Source organism: Morone saxatilis, unplaced genomic scaffold (genome assembly GCF_004916995.1).
Source record: "Morone saxatilis isolate NCDOM2014 unplaced genomic scaffold, NCSU_SB_2.0 Contig8, whole genome shotgun sequence".
NCBI classification, from domain to species: domain Eukaryota; kingdom Metazoa; phylum Chordata; class Actinopteri; family Moronidae; genus Morone; species Morone saxatilis.
This window is the reverse complement of record NW_023340257.1, coordinates 942,622-952,722: the sequence shown is the minus strand read 5'-3', so window position 1 is coordinate 952,722 and position 10,101 is coordinate 942,622. Positions and strand designations below refer to the sequence as shown.

The 10,101-nt window shown below is 38.4% G+C and overlaps 1 protein-coding gene across 1 annotated transcript in view; it reads right to left on the bottom strand.

Annotated features, from left to right (window-relative positions):
* Window positions 1–10,101, bottom strand: part of LOC118341931 (unconventional myosin-XVIIIa-like) — a 70,921-nt gene that overhangs the window by 26,131 nt on the left and 34,689 nt on the right. The window contains exons 11-15 of the mRNA XM_035680347.1: window positions 9,068–9,175; window positions 8,860–8,952; window positions 6,209–6,319; window positions 2,583–2,687; window positions 2,232–2,387 (exon numbers count right to left, since the gene is read on the bottom strand). Of these exons, the coding sequence (XP_035536240.1) occupies window positions 2,232–2,387; window positions 2,583–2,687; window positions 6,209–6,319; window positions 8,860–8,952; window positions 9,068–9,175 (573 nt within the window). The remainder of the gene's footprint in view (window positions 1–2,231; window positions 2,388–2,582; window positions 2,688–6,208; window positions 6,320–8,859; window positions 8,953–9,067; window positions 9,176–10,101) is intronic.

Below are 10,101 nucleotides of genomic sequence, written 5' to 3'. Positions count from 1 at the left end.
CTGGGTTTGGACCAATGCTCCGATTCCCGACCGCTGGCTCTCACACCATTCATCTGATAACAGGAACAGGTTATGGTGCCCGCTTATTTATCCATATCACCATTATTCATATCCGACTCAGCTCCTCTGCAGCATTCTCAACAGTCCCTGCCCCCAGGACTTGGTCTATATTTTGGCTGCAGACGACCACCCACCTAGAGCCGAAGGATCTGATCCTAGGTTTTCTGCCTGTTAAAAGGCAGTTTTTCCTTGCCCCAGTCGCCTAAGTGCTTTGCTCATGGTGGTACTGTTGGGTCTCTGTAAATGTTAAAAGGAGTTCGGTCTAGACCTGGCTTAATTTGAAAAAGTGTCCTGAGATAACTTCTGTTATGAATGGCGCTATACAATAAAATTGATTAAATTAAAAATGGTATCTAAGGTCTGAACAATGATAATAGCTGGATCAAGAAAAAGCAACAGATGAATATTTTTCATTTTGAATCCATATGGTCACAGTCCAGAAGCGTGTATCAAAAATGATGAAGCTCTGAAATCCCCCAACCTGTTCTAGAGGAATTTCCCTGGAAAATAAAGAAGCCAACCCTTTGTGACGAATGACAAAAAAAAGTATCTTAAGAAAAACCTGTACCAGATTTTGCTTTGACTGATTTTTTAACATTTCAATGGATTTGTGTTTTTGCCTCAGCTGCACTGTGAGTGCTATAAAGAAATAATAAAATTGCCACTGTGCCTTTAATGGGTTAAATACCTAATGTACTTTTTTCATGTTAGTCATAAATGTACCAGTCACTGTACACAGTATCAGTTGATTCTGGTAACCCAGTCCCATAGTGCTTTATTCAGAGAAAATAATTATTGTGTGTTCCTAGAAATCACTGGTTCCCACAACCTTTTTCTCAAGAGAGCCCTTTTCTATCATTGAGTTAAACTGGATGACAAACCTCCTGGCCAGTCAAATATTTTATGGATATTTATATTATAGTTCAATGCACAAATAACAGTAGAGAACAACTGATAGACTGTACATTGAACCCAAAACTCGATTTGATGAATTTCAGCAGATTTTTCCAGTGGATATTGATTAGAGATGAGTTTTTCTGATCATTCCTATAAACATTTTTCTACAATTTATCTGTTTGTATGAGTTTTCTTTCTTTTTTTTAAGTTCTTTTTTTGGCCCTTCTTGTTGCATTTATTGATAGTGAAGTCCCGAAAGACATACAGAAAATGAGAAACAGAGAGAGATAGGGATGACACCGCATGCAAAGGCCGCAGGTCGGATTCAAACCTGGGCCGCGCGCTAGCAACGCCGTACATGGGTCGTGCAGCTTACGCCTGACTGACTGGCTACACCGCATTATGCGCAGCCCTGTATGAGGGTTTTTAAATCTTAAATACTTAATGGGCTTCTCTTTTGACAAATTCAGTGTTTCCTTCTCCCTGATGCTTGGCCATCTTTCGACTAGCTCTTTGGTTGGTTGGTTATTGAACTTTTCTAATGCAGGATGAATGTAGCTTGTGTTCAGGTCTTCAAAGTTTAGATCATAAATAATAATATATGCTTTAAAAATAATCTTTACACAAATGCTGAGATATAGGCCTACTGTATGTATATTTTAAAAGTTGTCTTACATCCCTTAAAATCAAGCAGTCCTTGCAACCCCCCGGGAAGCTTTGGCGACCCCTAGTGGGGGTCCCATCCGTTACTGTTGTATGCAAATCATTGTATTCCTTTGTGTCAAATCTCAACACACAGACAATGTTAATAATGACCCAAGCCTATGCAATTTAACAACTAATTTGGCTGCAATAAACTAGTGAATGCAGTCCAATGTTGTTAAATAACATGGTGAAAAAAATGAAATTATATTAGTTGGTCCACAAACAAAAATAAAATATATTGGACACATTTGAAATCCCACATAAGTACGGCCATTCCTATCCCTGGAAAAACTCATTCATGTGTTTATTTCAAGTAGATTATTCTTCAAAAACATTCCATTGATAAATTACAGTTAATCCTTAGTTAATTATCTAGAACAAGAAATAGAGAACACATCAGTCCAACTTTAGTTAGCTCTTTTAGGATTGATTTTAATGTTCTGTTACTAGTTTACAAGTCTCTTTATGGTTTGGGACTGCCCTACATTACCAATTCATTGTTTTTATTGACTTTATAGTGTAGCTTTTCTTTGTACCTGCTGCAGTAAGTATACATGCAATGGTGTTCATAGCCATACCTGGTTCTTGAGCTGGGCGATCTCCCTCTTGCTGGGTGCGTTGTTCTTTATATGGTCCAACATGATTTGGGCGTCAGCCAGCAGAGCCTTGGTTCTCTTCAGGTCCTTCCTCAAACGCTTCTCAGTCTCAATGTCACCACTTCTCACCTGTAACAGGTACAGGGAGGTTTGGTGTCTCAACTGATATATCAGGGATTAACTTTGAATAAATTAACTATTTGGTCTAAACCAAATAACATTCAAACTTTTCTGGAGTGACCAAGTCACCTCTGACTTTACTATTTGAAAGAAATCACAGCAAGGTGTTTTTTAAATGATCCCGTTCTAGGTGCGAGTAGTTACCTTGTCCTGTGCTGACAGAAGCTTCGACTCCAGCTCTCTCTTCTCTTTCAGCACCTTCTGCTTCTCATCGTACTCTTCTTCGAGCTGGACTTCCATTTGCTTCAGCTGGACAAACACACACAAACATCGATAGAAATGAGTACATTCATAGTTCTTATTACACAGGAGTAGAAAAACTATTGAACACATGGCCAATGACAATCAATATACAAGTTAGACCTTTGTTGTTTTTGTTAAACATATTTTTGGGCCAGTTTACCTTTATTGAAAGAACAGCTCAATATAGATTGGAAAGTGGGAGAGAAGGGATGACATGCAACAAAGGGCCATAGTTCAGACCTGAACCCATGGCCGCAGCAGCAAGGACTCGGCCTTGGTACATGCGGCACCAGCTCTACCAGGTGAGCTATCAGGCCACAGTATAGACTTCTAAATGTATAAATAACCGGTCTAAAGCCCTTGAAAGTCCTGTTAGTGTCCCTATAGGCTGCACTGTTGATTTCATTAAAAAAAAAGACTACAGAGGGGTCAAGAATGAATGTTAACTGAGTTTCATGCCAACAGGATTATAAACTGTCTTGTGTGTAGTGTTGACAAGGGAGAGGGTTCAGACTCTTGGGAGCATAAATGAGCTTAGTCTATTTAATATTAATATCAAATGGGCTTTGATACTGGGCTGATAGTTTGTCAGAATCCTCATCATTTGAGGATGATTAAATTATTAAAGTTATTTTCATTTTTGAGATACCATGTTTGAGAAAAAAAAAAGATTTGGCGAATGGGGGGCATCAAAACCTTTAGTGATCATCTTAATGAGACCAGAACTATCCAGCCTGGCATCGCCAGACTAATTCGCAAATGCAAATTAGTCTGGAACCTCTCAGTTCATTTCCGATTTCCAAGGAGCATTATTAACTGGTGCAGACTAAAATTTCTCAAGATGCAATTGGATAATCTATGATCACACATTTTCTCAAATTACAGATAAACAGTACACTAAAATATGTTTGTGAAAAGATTTTAGGTGAGAAATAGACAACACAGTAACAGAATCTTGATCCATATTTGATCAGCACTGCCTAGTTTGACAGTTTGATCTGAGTTTGATGTGTTGAGCTGGACGGACTCACAGAATGACCTGTCAATCATAAGGTAGCCACGCCCTAAAGCATTGTATCATTCTATTATTACTCTAAATGGCGACCATCATTTTACTAAATGGAACTATCATGCCTGTTATGGAAGACTGAACTGGAACTGGAAACTAGAAGATTTGGGACCATAAATTCATTAGGAAACTGTTTACCGAGCCAATCTATCAAGTCAGAAGGTAGGGCGACTATTCTCATGCAGGCTGAATGCCCCTGGGTGTGTTAAAAAAAAACCAAAAAACGGGTTGTGATTGGCCTTGCACCTCATCCAGGACAGGTCGAATTTTAGTTTGTTTCATGGCAGAGGGGTGGCCGGGCTCATCTGCCAGAGCCAATTCAAATATTCATGAATTCTGCAAGATTCTGGTTCCCAGGCAGATATGAAGCTTATTTAATAAAATGATCTATGACAATTTCCAAGGCAACGCAGTCAGTAGCTTGTGGAACCATCTTGCTGCATTCGACTGACATTCAGCATCCTCAATCAATTCTAACACTGTCCAGTCTACAAGTAACTTTGTATTTTCAAATACTTTGGATGCATACAAATGAGCAAAGTTCTTGTTAAGGTTCTCATAAATGAAAATACAAATTCTTAAATTGAGTTCAATAAAGTGACCAAAATACTTATTTTAAGAAAGTCTATCTTAAATAACTGATTTATCATTACTTGTAATAAGCAAACATGCTTAAATGTTTGGCATTTGTTTCTAGTTTTAAGGCCCATTACAGTCTTTCAGTGGCTATATTCTTATGCTAGTTTTAAGAATTCTAGCCAAGCAAAATTGTCTTATCGCATTTGCAGATTTTTTGGCTTAATACAAGAAAATGTGATTATATTAAAGAATATCTGGCTTGTTTCTAGAAGGGCTGATTGTGCAGTGTATATAAGGCTGTTTCCTTCAGTTATGTATCAGCAGAATCTATCATCATATAATTCATCACTATGGAAATGTCACAGTGCAGACACAGTGCTCCCAGCTTGTGTAAGTGTAAAAAAGCTAATTATGCGTGGGCTAATGAGGAGGCCACTGATGGGGCGGTCAGCGCTTGTAGAGCAAAACAAATATAAAAAAACAGCAGTTAATAGCAACAACGCTAAAGATGCACCCATATTACAACAGCAAAGCACACACTCACTCGCTCTGCCACCCACACAAACACTCCTCCACCATACTGATATCATGTGGCAGTGACGCCTCCAATACGAGCCATTATGCTGATATATTAAAAAATAAGAAAAGGTCAAATGAATTAAAAGATGGATACATTTTTTATGAGAAACAATACTACAGTAAGTATACTAGTTAGTTACTAAACCTACCACAAATACCATACATTCTTAAATAAAAGCACAAACAAATAAAGATTGGTCGCTAATAAATGCAGGGGTTGAGTTATTTGCACTATAATGGCTCACTGTAAATTCAGCACAACATTAATCGACATACCTCGTGTCATTTAAACCACTCTGCGTTTCTCATTTTAACACAACTTCTGTTTTAAGTCACTAATTATTTCCAATCCTTCTCTTTTGTTTTGTTTTTTGCAATCGGGGTTGAGCTATAGTCAGTTCATTTTCCTGTATGTTTCAAATTAAAGGCCTAGAGGAAAAGGTCCTGTCATTTAAGCTGCCCGGAAGGCTTTTAATGTGAAGTATCTGCGCAGAGGTGTTGGTGGAAAGCACTGTATGTTATATGTGAATAAAAACTGGATTTCTGTAAGAGAGTAGAAAGCAAGAGCAGCAGAGCAGTCAGTGTGACCTAACTCCCTTGTTAGATTGATGGAATTGGTGCTGTGGAAATGTAAGTTATGCTGAATTTACCAAGACAACAGGTAAAGATGGAAGTCAATCACTGAAATATAATCATTTACAAAACAGAGGTTATTAGATATTATTATCGTTATTAGATTAGAGAAATAATTGCCTGTGTCTAAAATAAACCTACTGTATTTCAAATAAAGGTACCTCAGATGTTGGGATTATAGGCTCCAGTGACTACTTGATGATAACCATAAGGGCCTCAAAATTGGTCTGAAATAGAGCTGACGAGGACGTTAAAGCAATGATGGTCGCTTTCAAAACTAGAATTAATATATAACTGTAAGGTTTTTGGAGCTTGACCCATACTTGGAACTAAAAGTGTGGATATCTCGGTCTTTGCAGCTTTAATTAGTTTTCTGTGAGTTGCCCTTAAATGAGCCAAATGTGATTTAGTCAATATGCACTGATCTGGACCTGTTGTGAGCTGTTAAAACTCAGGAAAAGTACAAATTCAAGCAGAAGACATCTGAGTGGAGCAGCAGGCTGACTGCTGCTCTTTTGTTATGTGTTGTGGTGCTGAACAGAGACCTCTTGTAAAGTCACTTTATACTGTATACAGCATTTTATTTATTACAGTATTCTATTTTCTGCAAGTAGACTTTAACAGCAGTATTATAATGTGTGCGGGTACATGTGTTGAACCTCTGTACCTTCTTACTGCAGGACTGTCTGATCTCCTCCACCTCGTCATCTTTGCTCTCGATCTCCTTGGAATGGGTCTGACGCAAACGCTCCATCTCCATCTCCAGACGCAGTTTGGCCTGAAAGAAACACACATTGTACACTCTGCTCTCATCTGGGCTGAAACACTTTGATTTTTAAACCTTATTAGGGCCCAAGCTATTAAAATACAAAGGAATTATTAATATTTTTCAGCTTTTTTGACAGCCGCAACATGTATAAAAACTTGTGTAACGTGGCCCAACAGCGTCCCTCTAAACTGCAACACCTATATACATGAAAACATGGATCATGACAAGACGAACAAAAAAGCCTCTTGGGACCCATAGACCCATACCCCAAACCCAACAGGCCATTCTGAATTTAGTGCGCAGATCGACTCAAAATTGATCAGTGCAGTCTAAAGACCATCACAGCTATTTGTGACAGTGCACGGAACAGCGTGTACGTGGCTTGGCTATTCATTTCAATGTTTCGCCATGAAAGAGGTGTACCTTGTCCAATCTCCACCAAACTTCACATTGTTATTATTATTATCACTGACAAAAGTCTCGCCCTGAACACATCTACATGCCAATATTCAGTCACACTGATAGTCTTTCACAGCAATATAATTTATGTGAAATTTTGACAATGAGGTCTACACATGATGCTGAGATGTGACAGAAACACAGCACGCTTGGACATGTGCGGGCGGCAACGTTCCGTTCATCGTTGCTTGCAGAGTTAATTTCCATATATTATTCATGTGCACAGAACTCTGAACTGCCTGTAAACTCTGACCTCTGCTCATAGTGGAAGAAGAATAGGTAGTCATTTTTTTGACACTTTTATAAATATCTCACAAAGCAGACAGCATGAAGTTAGAAAGTAGTATTAATATTATCAGTTAGCTTTACAACAGTATACACATTCCTGCAACAAGTGAGAGGATTATGCTAAGCTAGGCTACCTATATCCTAACATCAGCTCTGCTAATATGAGAATGATATCAATCAGCTCATCTAACTCTCAGAAAGATAACAGAGTGCATTTCCCCAAATAATTTCAAACAGTAGTCTAGGCATGTGTATGTGTTGAAGGGCATTAGAAATCAGCTGTGGACATAAATGGATAATTGTAAAGAAATGTTCTATGTAAACTGAGTTTGTGCCTATCAAATGAAAATAAGTACAATTAGTAGTATACAGTAACAGCAGCAGTAGTAGTATCCCACTATATCATATTATAACTGCCTAAGCCTATAGTAGCCTTCTTCCTAGTGTATGAGCTTATGGTATCAGTGTAATATTAGTCATTTTTAAAGGAGACATTCCTCCATCTTGTATCAACAAAGTCTATGTCAGCTAACACGGGGCTGTAATATTGTTTTGTTTTTTTGTTTGGAAAGAGCTTGGAAGGGCAATAATACTAAATCAAACTCAAGTAAACACGTACAAACTAAATATTCATAACACACACCTATCACATCCAGCACAGTGGTGTAATAGCTGCAATCCCAGCTCTAACAGGACATTTTGTTAGTGTCTGTGTGTGAAAATTCTGCACCGAGAACACTGTGTGTCAGTATGGTATTAAATAGAGGCCATAGGGAGTTGGGTGGACAGAGTTAAGTTAAAATCTGACACAAGGACGAGAAGTTTTGCAGTTCCCTCTAGCCTCTTTTAGCTCATTGCTTTGGTTTTAAAAAACATTTAAATGGCTGATAAACTCACTACCTGCAGCAGCAAACAACAGACAGACAGTTAGAGATGAACGTAGCGGAGCATTTAGCAGCTCATGAGAGAGTTGCCGTAGCTCAGAGTTACTGAATATTGAACTCACATTCATCAGGTGGACACAAACACCACTCCAAATCAATGCTAATGTTGTCTGGATGTGTATAAAGGTAACTACTTGCTTACTTTTTAGCCACAATAGCTTTTTAAAGTGATAACTTGCAAAGGTGGACCACAGGCTGACCTCAGCCAACAGGAGGGGTTTTGCGCTGTGTCGCCTGAAGAAATTCTGTGTTGGAGAACCTGAACTGGTTTCCATCTACACTGGCTACATGGAGTATGCAGTCCCCGTCTAACACAGTTCCCTGACTAGACCAGGCTAAAAGGCTGGAAAGTATGCAAAAAGGGAGGTACTGTGTACTCTGGCAGAGACACACATGCAACTGTGTCTGGGCTTCACCAGAAAGCTGCCAACTTCAAATCCAACTTCAGTGACTGGCTACCCCCCCCCCCTCAGGGAGGAGCTCACAGGTCGTCCGACAAGGGACTGAGAGATATAGGAGATCACCAATCTCCTACATGTGCAGACTAAATGACAGCAGAGTTTAGATTTCAGATTTGTGATATGAAATAATAGCTTTAAGCTTAGATAATTGCTAATTTTAAATTAAATCTGAAACTCTTACTAGTTATTTTAAATTTTGTGGCCTATTAAGTATTGATGTTTTATTGTAACAGCAAAATAATTCAGTGTTTTTATTGATCAATAAACTATAAATAATACTCCTTTGGCGGTCAGCTTATTTTTGTGTTCAAATGCCCCCCAGTGACTAAAAAAATAAAGAAATGCGGCTTTGAGATTGTGTTGATTCCTGTGATGGAGCACTGTGCTTTGTCTGTACCTGCTCCAACATCTGAATGGTGCCAGCCTGCTCATCTAGCTCCTCTTCCTGGTCCTTCACCTTGGCCTCCATGTCGCGTAGCTGCTTTCTCACCTGAATACAGTACAAAAGTCTCAGCATGAAGACCTTCAGAGCAAAAACGCAAAACCAAGCAAAAAAACACAATTAAACATAAAGAAGAATCACAGAGAAAGAAATATAAGAAGACCTTGGCCAGTGATGCCTCATCCTTGGATTCCTGGGAGTTGAGGTCCTGCAGCTCAGCCTCCAGCTGGTCCAGCTTCAGGTTGACCGCGCACACTTCCAGGTCCTTGTCCTGCAGGACAGATGGTAACAGTGAGTCGGAGAGGAGGGGACGGTCAGACAGTTACAGTGTGAACATCGAACACAGACATACATGTGTTGAGGGAAGGCTGAAAAATGATTTACTGAGCTCAGCAGGTAGCTCACAGGTGAACACACACAGAAAAACAGAATTGCAAATAACATAATTACAAACTCATGCTGTGTGGACATGCAAAGTGCAAACCTGCTGAGCTGTATTAGAGATGCAATCAAGATCCACAAGTTACCACAGACCAAATAAGAGATGTTAAATTACAGGAGGATATGGATAAAACTGTTTGTTTAATTGCTGAAATGGTGCAGCCAAAACCATCTTGGAATAGTTCACTTAATGTAACTTATTAACATGAGGTAGACAAAATGCTAAAAAAAATAAAGTCATACATAATTGCGAATACAGCTTTAGGAAGCTCTACATGCTTTGTATGTGCTGTGAGATTCTTTTCTTTATACATAAGGTTTTATTATAATCAAGTCATACTTAATAATTTTATTTTCTATTGCTTTTATAGCTATATTTATATTAGTGATTATTATTATTTTTATTACTACTCAGCTTTTATTTTTGAATAGTCTTACTCTCTATTTAATTAGGCTTGTCTTTATGTTGTTTTGGCATGCATTGGTCTCTAAATCATTTTTGTCTGTTTTGTCGATCGCTTGTAAAGCACTTTTATTTAATTAGTTTGAAAAGTGCTATCTTCATAAAATAAAATAAGAGTTCATTTTTGTATTTTATCTGTTGATAAATCTGATTTTTAAGATGTAAAAAAACATGTTTGTTTGGTACAGACCCCAACAAATGTCACAGCATCATGATTTTTACAGGTTTTTTCAGTGAAAAAGAAAAATGTGATGCAAAAATCATTCCCTGTCTCTCTGTTCCACTTCCAGCCT